The 20,839-nt window shown below is 47.9% G+C and overlaps 2 protein-coding genes across 2 annotated transcripts in view; both read right to left on the bottom strand.

Moving 5' to 3' along the window:
- The window catches only part of Gcn1 (GCN1 activator of EIF2AK4), a 63,306-nt gene extending 50,234 nt beyond the window's left edge, over positions 1–13,072 (bottom strand). The window contains exons 1-5 of the mRNA XM_038345110.1: positions 13,041–13,072; positions 7,191–7,293; positions 3,690–3,753; positions 3,099–3,230; positions 2,374–2,482 (exon numbers count right to left, since the gene is read on the bottom strand). Of these exons, the coding sequence (XP_038201038.1) occupies positions 2,374–2,482; positions 3,099–3,230; positions 3,690–3,753; positions 7,191–7,293; positions 13,041–13,058 (426 nt within the window). The 5' untranslated portion in view covers positions 13,059–13,072. The remainder of the gene's footprint in view (positions 1–2,373; positions 2,483–3,098; positions 3,231–3,689; positions 3,754–7,190; positions 7,294–13,040) is intronic.
- A 1,372-nt stretch (positions 13,073–14,444) lies between these two features.
- Positions 14,445–18,602, bottom strand: Rplp0 (ribosomal protein lateral stalk subunit P0). The gene is made up of 7 exons (XM_038345513.1): positions 18,550–18,602; positions 18,200–18,301; positions 17,236–17,499; positions 16,992–17,138; positions 16,703–16,888; positions 15,355–15,495; positions 14,445–14,680 (listed from the first exon to the last, which is right to left on the bottom strand). The coding sequence occupies exons 2-7, from the start codon at positions 18,251–18,253 to the stop codon at positions 14,516–14,518; spliced, it is 957 nt and encodes a 318-aa protein (XP_038201441.1). The 5' UTR covers positions 18,254–18,301; positions 18,550–18,602; the 3' UTR covers positions 14,445–14,515.
- Between the last annotated feature and the right edge of the window lie 2,237 nt (positions 18,603–20,839).

Raw genomic sequence — 20,839 nt, 5'->3', positions numbered from 1 at the left:
TTAAACACTTACTATGAGCCACAGTATACACAAGGAGAACAAGGTGCATTCTGGCACCTTATCGTTCAGTGAGAAAAAATAATATTGAACAAATAAAGACACAAATGGGGATGTAGCTCAGAACATAGCATGCACGACGCTCAAAGTTCACCCCAATAACAAAAAAAAATTAAAAAGATACAATAAACATACATCAGTAAGACAGCTGCCATTCAGGAGCAGAACAAGAAATCCTAGTTAATATACTTATCTGGCTAGACTTGTCCTTCAGTAAGGACCAAATCCTACAGTCAAACATGGTGGACACCTTTGATCTCAGTACTCAGAAGGCAGAGTCAGCCAGATCTTAGTGAGTTCCAGGTCAGCCTGTTCTACACATGGAGTTTGAGGTCAGTCAAGGCTACACAGTGAGATATTGGCTCAAAAATGACAAAAGAATACATGTTTTGTTTTTTGAGAAAGGGTTTCTTAAGCCTTGGCTATCCTAGAACTAGCTCTATAGACCAGAGTGGCCTCAAACTCAAGAGAGATCCGCCTGCCTCTTCCTCCTCAGTACTGAGATTAAAGGCATGCAACACCACCCAGCATATAAAAAAAAAATCTTAAGAAAATAAAAAAAGACCACAGATACTCAAAGAACAGTAACTAAACAGCAGACACTGTGCTAAGCTCTGTAGGAAGTAAGGTGATGCTCGGCATGGTGGTGCACACCTTTAATCCCAACCTCAGGAGGAAGAGTTCCAGACCAGCCAAGACCCTGGTGAAATCTGCAGCACTGGGAGCAAGAACTGTCAGATACACAGAAAATATTTCTATAGTCATAAGAACCAGTAGCACAGGCACCACAGTGGCTAGGGACAGGTACATCCTTCTATGCTACTATATCCTTCCCTGGTATGCTAATAGCATACCCTTCTACACATGTTGCAGAGTTGCATCATTAAACAAGCTTACCCATATTCCATTCAGAATCGTATCAGGGTTCCCTCTCTGAGCTGCTCCAGCCCTTGCTCAAGAGTTCCCTTCTCCTCACAGAAGCCTTGCTCCCACCACCCTCAGCCACACGCCCTCCCCTCTAGCCCGCTTGTCCTTAGCACTGCACCAGACTCCATCTTCTCCATAGTGCATAAGCTCTACAAAAGCATAGGTTTCTCAGCCTAATTCACACAGCAGCCCCAGCTTTTAGCACAGTGCCAGCCAGTGAATGGCGAATTAATTACATATATAAAGATAACAGAATCAGGAAAGGAAGAGCCCAGATTCTAGCCCCTGCACCACAGTCACATGCTCCTGACACATTCTGTCCTGTAATACAACACTTTGAGGCTGGACCCTCCTACCCACTAAGCTAACTGCCAGCACAGGCAGCAGCTGTCAAGAACTCAATGGAGATAAGCCAGAGAGCTTGCCTGCTAGCAACCACCTTCGTAGAAAGCCATGTGTTAACAACGAAACCCACACTCTGTGGCAAGTTCCAGAGTCATCTGTTATCTACATGCACTACACTCTACAGTGTCTACGGCCATTGCAAATCTCTCTAGAATGCCTCTCTAAGGAAGGTAGGTAAGTGGCTCTGTCAAATCTCATGGCCAAAAATTAGATCCACAACAGCACCCTCAAGACTTCTTCCAGAACCATCATCCATTCTAGACATCCAAGATAACCCCCCACCTAGCCTACCTAGACATCCAAGAGAACCCCCGACCTGGACTACCTAGACATCCAAGAGAACCCCCCACCTATCTTACCTAGACATCCAAGACAACCCCCGACCTGGACTACCTAGACATCCAAGAGAACCCCCCACCTGGACTACCTAGATACAAGAGAACTCCCACCCAGTCTACGTAGACATCCAAGACAACCCCCCACACCCAGCCAACAGGCCATCTCTGCGTAGCAGACAGGTGGGAAGAAGAAATAAAGACTGCAAAGAGCAGACATAGAAAGAGGGGAGAGATTAGATGACCAAGACAATAGCCAGAATTTTATTCTATTACACTGAAATCCAAACACAGGTGAGAGAGCTCTAGCCAGGAAAGAACATGATCTACATCATCTGTATTCATTTATATTACTGCGTCTTCTGGGGTCCCTGCCTTCTAGTCATCTCCCCAGTCTGGCCTCTCATGAAGGCAGGGACCACATGTCTTACTCATCGCTGCATTCAATGCCTAGAATCACATCTGACCCGGAGAAGCTTGGGAACATTAGTGAACAGACGAATGTGATTCCTGCTGCACTTACGCCCACCACCAAACATACCTCTGGACAATTTCCACCTGTGAGAGCATTTGGGACACAAGAAATGCTTAATCATCATACAACTGTGCAAAGGTGACCCTCACGGATCCTCCAGACAAGGGAACCTACCAGTTTGTTCCAGATGTCTCCCTGCCGCTTAGCTTTCAGGGGAAAGACAATGCGCACTAGAAGGCAGGTCCAGGTCAGAGCCAGCAAGGCGGCCGAGCCACTGCTCTTGCTGTAGAGAAGGGGGAGACAAACGCACATCCTGAGACACAGCACAGTATGTGAACCACCCCGACTGGTTCCTAACATCATCAGTGACAACCAGGACAAGAGTCTAGGCCTCACTGGGCAAAGTCTTTATCACCTGACATCTGCAACAATAAAGACAAGAATAGATGGTTCAGAGGCTAAGAGCACTGTTTGTCCTTCCAAAGGATCTGGTAAATTCTCCCAGCACCCACAGGCAGTTCACAACTGTCTGCTGCAGGGGACCTGACGCCCTCCTCTGGTATCTCTTAGTACCAGGCACATACTTGGTGCACAGACATACGTGTAGGCAAAACACTCATACACATAACTTTTAATTAATTAATCAATCAATCAATCAATTAATTAATTAAAGCAAGCTGTTTTCCCCATCCAGTGCCTTGGGCCCACTGACTCCCAGTCCTGCTCCTCAGGAAAAGCCACTTTCTCTACTAGTCTGGTTCCCCCTTCTTAGAGGCAGGCTCTCCGTGCCATTCGGAGTGCCAAGGTAAGAGCCAGGTATGCTCACACTGCTCACCTGTAGCAGCCTACCTGAACAGGACCCCACAAACCTCTGGAGGCCCACAGACTTAACCTCTTACCTCGGAACACCTGCTTTGGAGCCAACACCTGAGGACTGGAGAGAGCTCAGGAGGTTCTTGGCCGTGGCCTCTGGCTGGGCCTCGGCCAGCTGCTGGATGGCCGCCTGCAAAGCCCTGCGGGAGGCCGCGTCCCTGGGGTGGGAAGGAAGGGAAAGAGGTGATCTCAGCAAGCACTGGTCTTTCTGGGGAAACACTGACGGTACCCAATTTCAGTGGATCCCAGGTGACGGGAATCAACTAGATAAATCCGCCTTGCCCCAGAGTTCCAAAGTACTGGTAAGAGCAGAGGATGACAAGGGCAGGATCTGCAGCCATGGCATACGCCCCATGACTTCAGACTAAGTGAAATACCTTTACAGGCACAACTAATGAGTGGCTACACATGCTGAGATATCACAGAGGTAAGTATTGTCCCAGGCCTTCACAGTAACAACCACCCACGAAGTATATAATGGCATCATCTCTTTTGCAGACGAGGAAACTAAAGCGTGGAGAGGTTAGAGCATGGCCCTAAGAAGCCTGGCTCTCACAACTGGGCTCTCCCCACTGTCCTATCCCACACTCGACACCATGTCTCTGGTTGGGACTCACCTGTATCGATGCAGAGTCAGGCAGAATAACTTGCAGAGCCCTTTTACTGCTCCCTCTGGCAGATCTGAAAGCAAAGTTTACACAGAGACTCAATACATACAGTGATAAACATCTGCTTATGTCAGTCCTTCTGTCAGACAGGATCTTGGCACCAATACCCCAGTAAGCCCCAAATCTTTGAGCTAAAACCCCAAGGAAACAAAGGCAGTATCAAAACACATGGTACAGAAAAGCTCGGAGTAGCACAGACACTTGATAAACCAATGACAGTGAAGAGCACATGAGAATTTGCTTGCTATCTTCCCCGCCTCTACAGAGCGGACAATCAATAGGGGTACAGCTCTTCTACTTCCTGGCTTGAACACTGGTTTTTTTTACCCGTGCTGCTTAGTTTATGATCACCTGCAGGTATCTGCTCATGCACAGGCTAATAAGTAATTAAAAATTAGCAGACAGGCCAGGTGTGGTAACAACATGCCTTTAAACCCAGCAGTAGCAACAGAAGGATCTCTGTGAGTTCAAGGCCAGCCTGACCTATATTGCAAGGTCCAGGTCTGCCAGAGCTACACAGTAAGACTATCTCAAAAATGGAAAGATGGATAAAGAGACAGACAGAAAGCATAAGCCAATAGTATCCTCCCCCACCCCACCCCCGCCGCCTCCCCAGCCACTCAGGAGACTGTGGTAGGAGGATTGCTTTATCCCAGAAGTTTGAGGTCAGCTTGGGGAACACAAAAACCCAGTCTCAATAACAAAACACACATGGCTACACAAAATAATAATTAAAAGAAAAAATTTAAAGCCCAAGATTAAAATGCCGTAAAATAGGCGTGGTGACACATGCTATTAATCCTAGCACTCAGGGAGGCACAGGCAGGTGGATTTCTGTGAGTTAGAGGTCAGCCTGGTCTACAGCCAAGACTGCAAAGAGTTCCACTCCCCACCCCCCCAAAAAAAGGAAAGAAAAAAGATTAAAGTACCCCGAGTAGCCAGAAAGGGAAGAGCACCTGTAGCTAGGGGTGAACGTCTAAGCTTGCTGAGAGATTAGTAAACTGGAGAAGCGCGGAGGGAACCAGGTGCTGGATGGGATTAACAGCAAAGACAGACGCCAGACACCCAAGAAAAACAGTGGGCTGAGAGCACCTGGCACTCAGTGCTGCTCTGCGCACTTCATCTACGTTAATGTATGCCATCCCCACAAGCTAGGCTCTGCTGTTTAAACCCACCTTACAAGGAAGGAAGTGAACAACAGAAACCCAAGGAGGCCAGCCAGAGGGGTAGCTGGGCTGAACCAGAGTGCTCATGCATGCTGGACAGTCACCTCGGACAAGCACTGCGTGCCAGACCAGGGCATGCGGCCAGCAGACAGAAGCTCGACTCAGGGAAATCTGGCCTAGGCTGTGAGATGATCAAGCCCAGGAAGAGCTTTCTTGGTGCTTCCCGTTTCCGGTGATGTTCCCAGCCCCTGTAGCACTCTCAACACTTAGAAAGACAGTAACCAGAGGCAGGAACAGGCTGACAGAGCAGGAACAATGACCGGAAACATAAACTCCAAAAGTGCCACTGCCACCAACTGTGCTCTCATTGACCCCACACCGACCTATGAGAGACATCACTAGCTTCACGTTCGACTTGGGATCAGAGGAACAGAGAACAAGGAATGACAGCTCCATACAGGAGGCTGCACCTCACTCTGAAATACAGAAGTTCAGGACGCCAGATTCAGAGTGGAAGCCAGGCGCACACCTTTAATTCTAGCACTCGGGAGGCAGAGGCAGGCGGATCTCTGTGAGTTCGAGACCAGCTTGCTCTACAAGAGGTAGTTCCAGGACAGGCTCCAAAGCTGCAGAGAAACCCTGTCTCAAAAAAAAAAAAAAAAAAAAAAAAAAAAAAAAAAAAAAAGATTCCGAGTGGTTCATAAACTCAAGACATAGAGGTAAAGCCTACTCCACAGACTGGGGAGCAGGATGTAGAACCTGGCAGTTATTCTACAGGGAAATTCAACCATTACGGCTCCAAACACTGAGACATTTGGTGTCATCACATGGCAACCTTAACTAACTAGAGCCTTGTTGAGAAGGTACCATGGATGAACTCCAAAGAAGCATAAAATTCTAGACTACAGCACCAACAGGACAGCTCAGAGGCTCACACTCAGCAACTACTGCACTCACAGCTTTAACAAGCTTGGCTGTTGCCCAGGCAACAGTAGGCTGGAAGCAGCAAGTGAGAGTGAGAGGAAAAGCCAGGTGCAACGGCTCACACCTGCCTCTCAGCACTGGGGAGGGTGACACAAGAGGACAGGATGAGCTAGATGCCAGCTGGTCCATCCGGGGAGACCCTGTCTTGGGAGGGAAAGAGGGACTGGTTTTAAACAAACGAATTTAAATAATTCGCCATGGTAGTGCACACCTATAATCCCAGTACCAAGTGATAGGAAAGGTGAACAGCAGTTTGAGGCCATTATACGGAGTCCTCTTCTCAAATAAGCACACACATACATACACACACATACACACACATTCATACACACACACTCCCAAAAAAAGCTAGTTAGTAAAATTCAATCACCTGTAGTGTATGTCCTCAGAGAGCATTAGAAAACATGGATCTCTCAATCTTAACAGATCTTAGGGTCCTTAACTGGCCAACCACCTGCTACCATCCTCTTAATTCTGTGGACATACAAAAAAGTATCCCATGGGCTGGAGAGATGGCTCAGCCGTTAAGAGCACTGCCTGCTCTTCCAAAGGTCCTGAGTTCAATTCCCAGCAACCACATGGTGGCTCACAACCATCTGTAATGAGATCTGGTGCCCTCTTCTGGCCTGTAGGCATACATGCAGGCAGAATACTGTATACATAATAAATAAATAAATCTTTAAAAAAAAAGGCCAGGCGGTGGTAGCGCACGCCTTTAATCCCAGCACTCGGGAGGCAGAGGCAGGCAGATCTCTGAGTTTGAGACCAGCCTGGTCTACAAGAGCTAGTTCCAGGACAGGCTCTAGAAACTACAGGGAAACCCTGTCTCAAAAAAACCAAAAAAAAAAAAAAAAAAAAAAAGTATCCCAGATCAAAAGAAAAATGTCTGTGTGCCAGTGTACTGCTCGAGAAAGATTGGTGTTATCTTCTAGAAATATCTGACGCCAACACAGCTAAAATTACAAATGACTTCGGCATCTAACTGCACTGACCCAACTGTTTCAACTGTTTCGAAGCACATTCTATATTTTAAAAAAGGTGAAGGCCGGGCGGTGGTGGCGCACGCCTTTAAGCCCAGCACTCAGGAGGCAGAGGCGGGCGGATCTCTGTGAGTTCGAGGCCAGCCTGCTCTACAAGAGCTAGTTCCAGGACAGGCTCCAAACTACAGAGAAACCTTGTTTCGAAATACCAGGGGGAAAAAAAAGGTAAAGGCAGAAGTCAGGGGAAAGAAGGAAGGAAGCCAAGAGAGCACAGCTGATCTCCAAAAGAAAGAGCACTGCAGGTGCAGGCGAACACCTACCTTTGCCAGCGATGCATCGCCCCAGCTCACTGAGAATCTCTCTCCGCTCCTTCACACTAGCTGTTGTCACCTTCACGGCAAAACGCTTCAGGGTCTCGGAAACCTGTGAAGACCAAACCCGCAGAAAATGTCACCAGTCAGACCACAAACAGTGAGGGTGTGCGTTCCGTGTGCACACGCAGAACTACCATTTTCCTGACAGCTGTGCATCATGGGGACTTAGCAGCGTTTCTCAGCTCTACCCATTAGTAACCCATTCTCCTCTTGCCCCAGTTGTGACAATCAAGTTTCTAGACACTGTCAAATCTCCAGGAACAAGAGACAAAAATCACCCATGGTTTAGATGCACTGTTTTAATCCAGTCAACATACCTTTCTTCTTATTTTTTTGAGACAGGGTTTCCTTGTATCTTTAGAACCTGTCCTGGCACTCACTTTATAGACCAGGCTGGCCTTGAACTCACAGAGATCCACCTGCCTCTGGCTCCCGAGTGCTGGGATTAAAAATGATGTTGTACCACCATCAACTCACCATCAACTGGTACAACATACTTTTTTTTTTTTTTTTGGTTTTTCGAGACAGGGTTTCTCTGTGGCTTTGGAGCCTGTCCTGGAACTAGCTCTTGTAGACCAGGCTGGTCTCGAACTCACAGAGATCCGCCTGCCTCTGCCTCCCGAGTGCTGGGATTAAAGGCGTGTGCCACCACCGCCCGGCCAACATACTTTTTTAAAAGTTAAGCAAGGCAAGACAAAATCCAACAATCTCTAGATAGAAAGTTTCCTCTCAGAAATACCCCAAATGTACACCATGGTTGATGGCTACCCCAGCTCCAGTGGGTGGCCCCACACCCATGTGTATACAGGCAGCACTAACTGGACTAAATACCAAACCTGAGGACCCAGACAATAAAGGAGAAAATGGACTTCCACAAATCGGTCCTCTACTTCGACACACACAATGTGGCATGGGAACACAAGAGCACACTCATGCACACATATATGCACACTTTAAATAAGTAAATATATTTTTAAAATATTTATTTATTTATTATGTATACAATATTCTGTCTGTGTGTATGACCGCAGGCCAGAAGAGGGCACCAGACCCATTAAAATGGCTGTGAGCCACCATGTGGTTGACTGGGAATTGAACTCAGGACCTTTGAAAGAGCAGGCAATGCTCTTAACTTCTGAGCTATCTCTCCAGCCCCAGTAAATATATTTTTAAAGTGGGGAGGAGCTGGAGAGCTGGTTCGGTGTTTAAGAGCACTTGCTGGTGTTGGAGAGGCCAAGGTTCAGTTTTCAGGACCTACATGGCATATGTGCAGGCAGAACACATATTAAATAAAATTAATTTTTAAATAAAACAATTAAGAAGAAAATTCTGAAAACAAAAAAACAAAAAATTTGAATACAATCCCAGAAAATGGACAATTTTATTTAAGTTAGCCAGAGACCTAGAACTAATCAGAACTAGAAGTGCTGACTTCTGATTTAAGATTAAGTAAAGTGAAGAACTATGGATAAACACTGAGAGGCAAAGCAAGTTTGTGAAAGAAGAGTCAAATCTAAGGAGGGCCTACTACGTGCCAGCATGCTCTCTCCTTTCCACCATCACGCTCTGACCTCCTGGGGGAAGAGTGCCAGCACCCTGGCCAATCTGGCAGAACAGAAGCACACAATGCTAACGGCAAAACGAGCTGGATTCCAGCTCTGCTCTCAATAGCTGTGGAAACGAAGCTGAACAAAGGCAGCTCTGCTCTCCAGTTTCTCTACCTAAGGCGTCAACAGCACTCATCTCAAGACACTGGGACTAAAGCTAATGCACCTGCAAGGGCAGCATCGACAATCCCGGCTGAAAGAGCCACCTCCAAGGCAGAAGGCTCTGCCTCAAAGTAGAGCCAATGGCCACAGCACCTGTGTTCTCAACACCAAACCTGAAACCAACAGGTCTACAAAGAGACACCAACATGCCCACAGTCTTCCACATCTGAGTAAGCGCAGTTTGTGAGCATTCTCAGGAACCTGGGGAAACCTGCTCTATAAAGTTCACGTCAGCAGGCAGCAGGTCCACGAGGCAATCAAGTCTGGAGTCGGGGTGAGGGTTGTTCTTGAGGGTTCTTCAAAGGAAGCCCAAATTAGTAACATGAATCAAGTGTGCAGAGACACAGACCAATGCATTTATTTTCACATTTACTTTGGAGAAGGGGGCATGAGTGTGGAAATTAGGGAACACCTTGTGGGAACTCCACAGAGTGGGTGCTGGGTCCTGAGGATCGGTCATCAGGTCTTGCTGCAAGTGCTTTACCCACTGAGGCATCTTGCTGGCCCCTGCTTTTTCTTTTATGTGTAAAACCTGCTATAATTCTCTTGGCAATAAATACAATGGCATCCAAACTTGTACATAAACTATTTCTTGCTTTGATATTTTTGGGTGTGTTTTTTTTTTTTATTTGTTGGTTTGGTTTTGTTTTCTTGAGACAGGGGTCTCTCTACATAACCCTAGATGTCCTGCAACATCAGGCTGGCCTTGAACTCAGAGATGTGCCTGCCTACCAAGTGCTTGGCGTACGATGTGTGTCAGCACACCTGGCCTTGCTTTAGTTCAGTGATCTTTGTTTTACTTTCACATTGGCACATAACCCGAGGATTCTAGGTCTGTCCCCACGCCTGAGCCTAGCCGCACTTCTAACCTGAGGATTCTAGAAGGTCTGTCCCCACGCCTGAGCCTAGCCACACTTCAGCAGTCACCTCTGTACCTCTAAAGATGGAGGATTCCTGGCACTGAGACTCTCGGCTTTTCTATTTTACCCACACTTGGCCTTCATGCCGTGACCCCACCACGCTCCTCATCCCGCCAAGAGCAGTCCTCAGTTTATAACACGAGCAGCTGAGGTGGTCAGTGTCCAACTGTGCAATACAGCACACACCCTCCACCTGACGATCTGTGCATCTCATGCCGTCCAGCGTCTGTTTCCCTGCAGTGGCAACTGCCCTTTCCACAATTGCCTGTTTGCCTTGTTTTACCTAATCTTATTAATTATTCAACTCAAACTTTAGTTTTGTGCCTTCATTCCAGAAAATTCTGTTCTTCCTCCTGAAGGAGTCTCTGAATTTTCTGTCCTACCCCAAGCTGGTAGGTGGCTCTCCATAAGGTACTATCCTCAAGTGTACCATGATGTCTGTATGGAGCACAAACCGTTCATTTCAGAGGCCGTGCAGTGTGCAATGGTGCTAGCACCATATTCAAGTTTGCCAAGACCCAGTGTTCCATGCTGAAATCAGTTTCCTTCTGAGTACTGAAGCTACTGTCTTTCTCCTCTGCACTAATAGCCTTTAGCTGTGGCTGTGAAGGCCAAAGCCGGCATAGTGGTTTTTGCTGTGTTGAAAGATGGTCTTACTATGCACCTCGGCTGTCCTCCACCTCGAATCCTGTGTTGGGATTATAGGAAAGCCGATTCTGACTGATCTTTTGGAGGGCACGCAGTTTTTCTTTCTAGAAGCTTTTAGATTCTTTTTTTTTTTTAAGATTCTGAAATGAAATTTCATGGTAATATGCTTTTGTTGTGAGTCTCTTTTATCCATTGTGCAGAGTCCTCTGGTCTAGAAACATATCTGTCCACTGGGGGAAAGTTTCTTGAGTTATTCTGTCAACAATTTCCTTGACGAGTGATCCTAAATGAGTGTTCACAGCACCGGGCCGACGGCACCGGGCTGACGGCACTGGGTTTTAAGGTCACAAGAGAGAAAACTTTAGTTTCTTGCCGGAGTGGAAAACCTGGGGATCCGACAGCATCTAAACCTAGGTTCAAACCATCCTCCTTAAGCCAGTCACTCTCCCTTCCATCTCAGCTGACCCCAGAACGTCACCTTTCGAAGATTCTGCGAAGGATCGTAGGAGGGCTCCTGAGTTTCCCAACTGATGGACTGGGACTCACTTCCATTGGTGCTCAAAGACCTCCATTTCTCTTCTTTTTTGTTTTTGTTTTGTTTTGTTTTTGAGACAGGGTTTCTCAGTGTGGCCTTGGCTGTCCTGGAACTTGCTCTGTAGAGCAGGCTGGCCTTGAACTCACGGAGATGCGACTGCCTCTGCCTCCCAAGTGCTGGGATTAAAGTCATGGGCCACCACTGCCTTTAATCCCAGCACTCAGGAGGCAGAGGCAGGCGGATCTCTGTGAGTTCGAGACCAGCCTGGTCTACAAGAACTAGTTCCAGGACAGGCTCCAAAAGCTACAGAGAAACCCTGTCTCGAAAAACCACAAAAAGCCCTGGGTTGGATCCCCAGCATGGCAAAGGAAAAGTCAGCAACCCCTGGAAATCTTGTCCCAACAAAAGTGAGGGAAAGAACAGTAGGCTCCTTTAGCTGTCACACTGGGTGCTGGAAAGACTGGTAGTCGTGCCCTCCGCGTTCACAGGCAGTCCTGTAGACAGCACTGCCCAAGAAAGAATTTTCCAAGGCAACAGAAATGCTTCCCTGGTCTGGTCAATACACTCTAGTCACATGTGACTACTAAAATGTGCTTAAGAATTTTTAACTTCAGATAATTTAGACAAACTTAAGTAAGTCTTATGGCTATTCTGATAACACGCCCAAGGGGTACTATACTCCTGGATAACATAACTCTAGAGAGAAGATCCTGATTTTGGTTTTTCTTTTTTTTTTTTTTTTTTTTTTTTTTTTTTTTTTTTGCTTTGTTTTTTGAGACAGAGTTGCTCTCTGTAGCCTCGGCTGTCCTGGAACTCAGAGATCCACCAGCCTCCGCCTCTAGAGTGCTGGGATTAAAGATGTGCACCACCAACACCTGGCTGAAGAGAAGACACTTTTACCAGTATTAATGTTAAATAGTTAATCCTCTAGAGGCACTGAAACCTTCACAGCGCTGAACAAATAACCAGCTCCTTATACAGGAGACCCTTGCAAAACAGCTTTTGAATGTTCAGGTTAAATGGCCCCTCTGGCCGCTCTCGAGGCTCAGACATAAAAATCAACTACTCTCATCCTGAAGAACCAAACTGTCTAATAGATACCAGTCTCTGCCAGGCAGAGTAATCCCAGCACTAAGGAGGCATGAGCAGGATGGCTACAAGTTCAATGCCAACTTGGTCTACATTTTTAAAACCTACATATTTTTAAGTTGTGGCAGGGGTAATAAAGAGAGAGCTTCTTTTTGCCATTTATAGTCTTTTCATCCTTCCACACGCTACAGAAGAAACTGGAATGGAGAAGGAGGGGTCCTCAACCTCTCCCTGAACTGCAATGTAACCACAGGTATTAACAAGGGCGACAAGACTCCTTCTAGTTGAAGGGATCCAACAACAATAACCAAACTACATCTTCCCAACAACCCTATGTGACAGATATTATTTCAACATCATTTTGCATATAAAAAGCCTGAAACTTAGAGGGTGATGTCATTTATCTAATGCCTCGGAGAAATCAATGAGCAGAGACGACTCCAACCCGTGTGGACATAAGGCAACATTCTATGTGGTTGGTCGCATAGAGTGGGGTGCACTCTGCATTGCCCCGCGGCTCCCGGTCACCGGGCTCTGGAAAACCGTGGCAGACTCCGAGGTGGAGCTGTGCAGCCGCCGGAGCGGGAGCAGGCACAGCAGGGCGCCAGCTGCCCCGAAGCCCAGCCGAAGCCCCGGATTCCTCGAGCCCAGAGTCGCTCTGGCCGCCCGGGCCGAGCCGAGCCTCCAGCCGTGAGGCGCCAGCCCCCGCCGCCTCTTCCTGCGGCCTCCGCCGCCGTCAGCTCCGCTATCTCGGTCCCAGCGCTCCCGCCACCGCCGCCCGCTCTCCGGCCCCGCCATCCGCCGCGTTAGCCCCGCGGCCGCCCGCCCGCCTCACCTGCGTGTCCGCCGCCATCCTGCCGGCGCCCACTCCGGAACCGCTTCCGGAGCGCTTCCGGGTCACGGCGGGGGCCCACGCGGCAGGGCGACGCCTGGCGCCCCCGGGCGGGAGGGCGGCCAGGCGCGCGCGCTGGAGCTCCGGTGCGCAGGCTTTTTTCATCCTGGCTCCGGGAATGAACCCAAAGGATTAGCCCTTTGCGGGAGGATCAGGGATGCCGAGGGAATTGTGCGGTCCTGCTAGGAGTCTGATCCCTAAGAAAGCTGGGGGAAGGAGTGAGGAAGAGCTTCGTATCTTTGAAGATTTAATTTTTATTAGGACTCTATGCTTTACACAACGCGGTCTCCAGGCTACTTGTTGATCCTCAACCGTGACTTTCAAACTGTTGACACCCAGTCCTAAGTTAGCTATACTGATCTGTAGTGAATAAGCCACAAGCTCCATAACTAATACCAGTAGGATACATGAATTAGGTGCTTTTCAGACTTGACACATTTACTGAATGGAACTGAGATCCAACTACTGCTTTAGAGGAATGGAGGTCAAAATTCTTGCCTAACTTTGTCTATGCCTTTACCTTGGATGCATAGACTGAAGGGTTTGTGAAGGCCTACAACCTCTAACTTTGTAAGCTGTGTGTACTCTCCCAAGTGTAACATGAACTACCTGCTTAGTGGCCAGTTACCAACTGTCCCTGTATTCAAGCACACTACTACCTCGATTAATATCTCATCTTAATGTACTCAGAAAAAAACTGTAGCCAGCCCTCTGCATTCTACATCGATTCGACTACACATCTAAAATACAAAAAACACATAGGTATTAAGCACAATTCATTCTGTGACTAATTGCTGTACCCAGAAGGCTGAGGCAGGAGGATCAATTTCTAAGCCAATTTAGGTTCCAGTGCCTAAACTGAGAACGCGGCTGGTCTCGTGAGGTAGATGGCCCAGTGAGCAGGTGCTAGCAATCTTTGAATGCTCCTGAGAGCTACATGCCAATTTCACCAAGACCATGACCTAAACCCAGCCTTTTACTCCTGCCTCAGCCTAAGGGCTAGGTTTCCAGACATGAACCCCCAGCTCCTCAGCCTGAGCACCCACTAGCTTTGATACCCAGTTAAGTTCAGACACCCAAGTCTAGATAGAAAGGTTCAACTATACAAAGTAGGTAATTGGTGACCTTGGAACATATTCCCCATAGATAAGACTAGGAGTGGGGCAGTGGCACCTTTAATAAAGCACTTGGGAGGCAGAAGCTAGAGGATCTGAGTTCAAGGCCAGCCTGGTCTAGGACAGTCAGAGTTGTTACACAGTAAAAGCCTGTCTCCCAAAGGTTTTGCCTTTTAACCCTGGTTTTAGTTTCCCAAACCTCAAAATATACAAAATAAATCCAGGAAGACAATTTTAACAGAAGTAAGCTTTTATTTCCATGTTTCTTGGATTAAGCTGTCTGAATTGGCTGCTTTGAGAGGATTAGTCAAAGAGACCAAATCCCATATCTTCATCTGATTCCTCCGACTCTTCCTTGGCTTCAGCCTTCGCTGGGGCTGCAGTAGCAGCAGCAGGAGCAGCAGTGGTGGCAGCAGCCACAGGGGCAGCAGCCACAAATGCAGATGGATCAGCCAAGAAGGCCTTGACCTTGAAGATGAAGAAAAGAGTGATCGTCTACTCTTCCACCACCCACACCCTGTGGAGAAGCAAAGCTTCCCTGTGGAGTAGTTACCCATCAGATCTTAAATACAGTCGGGGTGGGAGGGTGAGAAGACACTTGGGCCCAGCTCTTAAGTTTTTAGGAGTCTGTCATTTTCAATGTGAGTACATACATACTCTTGTTCCATCTCTAAAATATGTTCCCCCTTTATTATGGACCTCACTATGTATATGTTGTTCAGGGAAGGCTCAAACTGACAGCAATAAGACAGGACTATAGGAATGGACTTTCAAAAGTAGACTCTTAAACATGTACTGGGGTACACTGGGGTGGATCACACCTTTAATCCCAACACTGAGGCAGAGGCAAGTGTATCTGTGAGGCCAACCTAGTGGGGTTCCAGGTCAGCGAGTTATACAGAGACCAAGTCTCAGAAGTCAACAATGTAGTGGAGACGTATTAATACCTCAGTTGGTAGAGTGCTTGCCTAGCAGGAAAGCCCAAACCTGGTGGTGCATATACTTCTGTAATCCTAGCCCTTCTTAGATTCAAGGTCACCCAGCTTTATTGTGTAAAAGAATGGAGTGTAAATTCACTAGCTCAGTAGCCTGCCATGTCACCCTCAAGTCAAGCCACTATGATTCTGGAAGAGTATCTTTACCTTTTCAGCAAGTGGGAAGGTGTACTCAGTCTCCACAGACAGAGCCAGAACCCGCTTGTACCCATTGATGATCGAGTGTGGCACTGAGGCAACAGTCGGGTAGCCGATCTGCAGACAAACACTGGCAACATTCCGGACACCCTGCATGGAAGAGGACAAACAAGTTACATTTAGGCTCACCCCATCAGTCTCTAAGCCTGCTAACACCAGATATTTCTGGCAGGCCAGACCCACCAGTTATGTGTTTACCCTTACTGCAACCTGGTGTCCCGTATACCGTTTTTTTTTTCTAAATCAATGTTAAGTTACTAAGCACTATTGTACAAAATGGCTAAACTATTTCCAGATGTAATCTGCCAATAAAAGTTATTAAGTAGAGGTACTTGTACAGTTACCCCTTGGATTGGAGCCCAAGACCCACTGCAGATACCAGAATCCAGACTTAAATCCTGTCCATGCACAGTGATCTGGTGCTGCACAAGCCTACAAAGCCTGCTGTGGACCTATGGAGGCTGTCACTACCCACTCAAGACAGGGCAAATGCTATTAGACCTGTTCACTACATCTTCCAAATCTTAAAATATGATTCGGAAAGGCATAATAGGAGTTGAGTAGAAATTATATAAAAGCTAAATACTCAAAAAAAATCTTAAAAAAAAAAAAAACTAAAAAGGCCAAATCCAGAAACGCACCTATTTCAGTATGTTGCTCACACAAGGAAAAAATTCCTTAAATAACTTGATGGCAAAAACCAGGCACAGCGGCCGGGGGTGGGGTGGGGGAAGATGAGCCATTCCTTTAAGAAAAAGGGAACTGGGGCGAGGAGGTGGTGGCCTTTAATCCCAGCACTGGGAGGCAGAGGCAGGTGGATCTCTGGGAGTTCGAGGACAGCCTGGTCTACAAGAGCTAGTTCCAGGACAGGCACCAAAAACTAGAAACCCTGTCTCGAAAAAAAATAAATAACTGAGCTGGGCAGTGGGAGGCAGACAGACAGGTGATCTGTGAGTTCTTGGCCAGCCTGGTCTCCCAAGAGTAGTTCCAGGACAACCAGGGCTGTTACACACAGAAACCGTGTCTTGAATCCCCCCTCCACACACACACACACCGGAGGCAGATTTCTAGACCAGCCAGCCTGGTCTACATACAGGGTGAGTTCCAGGACAATCAAATACTGTCTCAAGAGACAGTCTGCCTCCACTGGATTAAAGATATAAGGCACCATGTCCAGCTGTTTCACGATTACCCTTGAATGCCCAGCACACACAATTTCAGACTTTGAGAAAATGGAGAGGCTGAGGATGCCTGGCATACAGCATTATCTACCAGCATTAGAGGAAGGCAGGTATACCTCTAGGAAGCGAGAGTGCAGAGCCTGCTCTGTGATGTCAAGAACTTCTGGGTTGTAAATGCTGCCATTGTCAAACACCTGCTGGATGATCAGCCCAAAGGAGAAGGGGGAGATGTTCAGCATGTTCAGCAGCGTGGCTTCACTGGCTCCTACTTTGTCTCCAGTTTTTATCAGCTGCACATCGCTCTAAGGAATGAGAAAGTCAGGCATTTACCACCTGGACATACAACAAACAGGCCCGCAGCCCCCGAGTCAATGCCACGCCACCACTTCGAGTCTGTATACTCACCAGAATTTCAATGGTGCCCCTGGAGATTTTAGTGGTGATGCCTAAAGCCTGGAAAAAAGAGGTCTTCTCGGGGCCCAGACCGGTGTTCTGGGCTGGCACAGTGACCTCACATGGGGCGATGGCACCAGCACGGGCAGCAGCTGGCACCTGAACGGAACAAAGGTATCGAATAGTGAAAGTCTCTCCGCTGGTAAACATGGCTAACTTCTGCCTTCATTCATCATGCAGTGAGTCTCCTCCTCACCTTATTAGCCAGCAGCATGTCCCTAATCTCAGTGAGGTCCTCCTTGGTGAACACAAAGCCCACATTCCCCCGGATATGAGGCAGCAGTTTCTCCAGAGCTGGGTTGTTCTCCAGGTGCCCCCGGATGGCCTTCCGCATCATGGTGTTCTTGCCCATCAGCACCACAGCCTTTCCTCGCAGGGACATGCGGATCTGCTGCATCTGCTTGGAGCCCACATTGTCTGCTCCCACAATGAAGCATTTTGGATAATCATCCAAAAGTTGCTATTAAAACAAGCCAGAAAAATCAGGTTAACAAACAAAATCAGCAGAAACCAAACCACACGACCACTAGTTCCCTACTCCATTTCATTCACGCTTCCAGAGTTAAGCTAGGAACCAGTCACCCCAGCTTAATTTGATCCCGACTTACTTGCTGGTTATGAATGGTACAAACTAAATTTCTGTGAGGTAGCCAAAAATTACCTTCTAGCTGGGTGTGGTGGCATATACCTGCCATGCCGGTTGAGGCCTGATTGCTAATTACAGGCCAGCCTGAGCTACAAGGGTAATCCCGACCTCAAAAAATTCCATTTTTATCCTTTAAGTAAGGTATGCTGGTGAACTAAAAAAAGACACTGATCGGGAGAGAGACAGGCAGGGCACAGAAAACATATTGCAGAGCTGGCCAGGGAACTTAATTTGTGAACATAAACGTTACCGTAGCCAAAAATCTCTTGTGTCTTAAAACTCATATGGTAAAGAGACTAATGCCTACAAAAGCTGGTAGCCGATCTTAGGAACCTGCACCAACATGCCTAACAATCAGTCACTCCTCGGCTCAGCCTTTCCCAAGGACGGCAAGGGTTCTACAGGGTGACAGAACTTCTCTCGATAGCCTAAATCTGTGAAAGCGCCGGGCAGGTGACTGCCCCGTAAGAGCCCGGGCCGAAAGCGGCCCGTCCACCACGCGCTCCGCACTTACGATGATCTTAAGGAAGTAGTTGGACTTCCAGGTCGCCCTGTCTTCCCTGGGCATCACGGCGGTGCGTCAGGGATTGCCACGCAGGGTTTAAAGACGATGTCACTGGGGAAGAGAAGGTCAGCGTGAGCCCGGCCACCCCGGCCCCAGTCCCCGGCCCGAGGCCTAGGCCGAGCCGGACACGCGGGAACTGGGCCCGGGAGGGTGGGGGGTCCGCCGCCTACAGCGTAGGCGCAGGCGGGACAGGGCAGCCCGGTCCCGTGCCTCCCTAGCCGCGCCCCGAGCCCACCGCTCCCAACCCCAGAGTCCCCGTGCTCCGGCCACCCTCCCAGAGTCACACGGAAGATCCCAACCTCTAACGAGGACGCCTGGCGAGAGAGGGCCGCGCGCCCGTGCGTGCCTTTTATATGGGCACTGGGAGCCCTCGTTAGCAGACGACGACGTACGTATCTATTGGCTGGGGCCACCGACTGTCCCGCCTCACCAAATTAATCTAGGCAGCCATTGGGTGATACCGCTGCCACTCCAGTGGGTAGGTGACTAAGGACTGCTCCCTGCTGTATTAGAGGAGCGCTCCCGGAGCTGCTGCCCTCTGCCGGGCTGGAGCCGCCTTGCAGCGTCTCCGAATCAGTACGGTAAACCGAGTGCTGAGAAATGTCCCCTTACTCTTCCTTCCAAAACCTACGTCCTTATCCGCACAAAACTCATCCAGGGTTCCCCTTTTCTCTGAGTAAAAGCCTAAAACCTAGACTATGTACAAGGTCCTACATGACCGCTTCCATCTTCTCCCTGCAATCTCCTCTTTGACTTTCCTACTGAAGCGATTGTCTCTAAGTCTCTAAGCCTGGTCTCTGCTGTTTGTCAAAAGCCCTTATTTCAGGGCTTTTGCCCAACTTTTCCATCTTCCTGGAATGGTGCTGGTTAGAATCTGTCAGAGAAACTCATTATCTTCTCCAAGTCCTGCTGCAAACGCCATCTACTCAATGAGACTTGCCCTGACTCTTGATATTAAATTTTAAAAAGGGGAGAGGGAATCAAAACTCCCCTGCCTTTCTCAGCACAGCACTTAAGCCGGCTAACCCACTGTATAATTTATCACATTATATTTGTCAGCCTCTCCCTGCAGGAACGTAAGCTCCACACAGGCAGATATTTTGTTCTGTGCCTCCAGACAACAGGCATATACGTATTTGTTGAATGGGAGAATGCAGGGTGGCTAGATGACCTGGTTGTTATACCGTTTCTGGGATATAAGAGAAAATCAATACATTAGCTTCTTTTATTATATATGATCATTCAACATTTGGATAATTGTTTGGCTTTGGCTTTGAAACAGTCTGTCGCCTGACCCAGCCTTCCACTGATATTCCTGCCTCAATCTCCCCAGTCACTGTATGCTCCACCACAGAAGGCTCAAGGGATAGTTTTTAAATGAAAGAGCCTAAGATTAGGAGGGCTTTTCTTCCCATCTCCATGACTTTCCTCAGCAAGTCGGAAATCCCCAATGAGTGCATCTAGAGCATGCATGACCAACAATCATTTGTTACAACTGTGGACCCCAGTTCTGCTTCTCGAAATGTTCCCCTAGGCTAGTGAGGGTGGGGCTTGGGGCTCTGATATCCAGTCCTGCCAGTTGAGTGCTGCTTTCGTAGGCATGAAGCTAGCTGCCTTTTCACTCCGCAGTTCCCAAACCTTACAACACGGACCAGGAGTGTCACAAACACCTGCACTCCCAGTCCCTGAGCGGGCAGAGTCTACTGGAGTAGGACCCAGGAACATGTGTTTTTTCTTAAAGGTTTTATGTGTTTATGTGTTTGTGTATGAGCCAGTGCAAATGTAAGCCGCATGGGTGAAGATACCTAAGGGGATCAGGGCCTCTAGGGCTAGTGTTCCAGGCGATTGTGAGCTGTCAGGTATTGACACTGGGAACTGAACTCAGGGCCTTCAGAAGAGCATTGCTTGTTCTTAACTGCTGAGCCAGCTCTCCAGACCCATGAATAAATAAGTATATAAATATTGATATAAGCGAAATGTGTGTGTATGGGGGAGACTGGTATTGGGCCTAGGGCCTTGTTCATGCTAGGCAAGCAGTCTCCTGGTTTAAGCTTCCCGGTGCCTTTGAAGGTCAGCCCAGTTGGAGACTCCCTGGAGCGGCTCTTTAGTGATGGTGTTTCTGCACGCCTGGCACTGTACTAAGCACTTGTGCACATTCCTGATATTCCCAATCTAGGAACAGGTTCAAAGCCCATGGGGCCTCACTGTGCTACAGTCAGCCAAATCTCACATCTGTCTTTCTCTAAATGCAGTTTTCCAAGTGTATACATATGATTTTGGCACATCTCTAAGGATATGCTGGCCCTGACAATATAAATGCCACCTCTAATTGTAGCGTACCAATAGAACATTATGGCATGAAGCCATTAGAAATGATACAAATCTATATCCAGTGGCATGGGAAAGCATCCACAAAGCATTAACTGAGAAAGCCAATCATATTTTTATAAGGATCAATCCAGCGAGGGTTGGGAAAATAAAGCAAGTCATTATCACTGAGTGGGTGAAGGTCATGGTCACATCCAAGCTCACTGTGAAAATCAACATTCAGAATAGCATTCACTGTACTGCCTGAAAACCTGATCTAAA

This window comes from Arvicola amphibius, chromosome 10 (assembly GCF_903992535.2).
Source record: "Arvicola amphibius chromosome 10, mArvAmp1.2, whole genome shotgun sequence".
Lineage (NCBI taxonomy): Eukaryota > Metazoa > Chordata > Mammalia > Rodentia > Cricetidae > Arvicola > Arvicola amphibius.
This window is presented reverse-complemented; position numbering and strand designations above follow the sequence as displayed.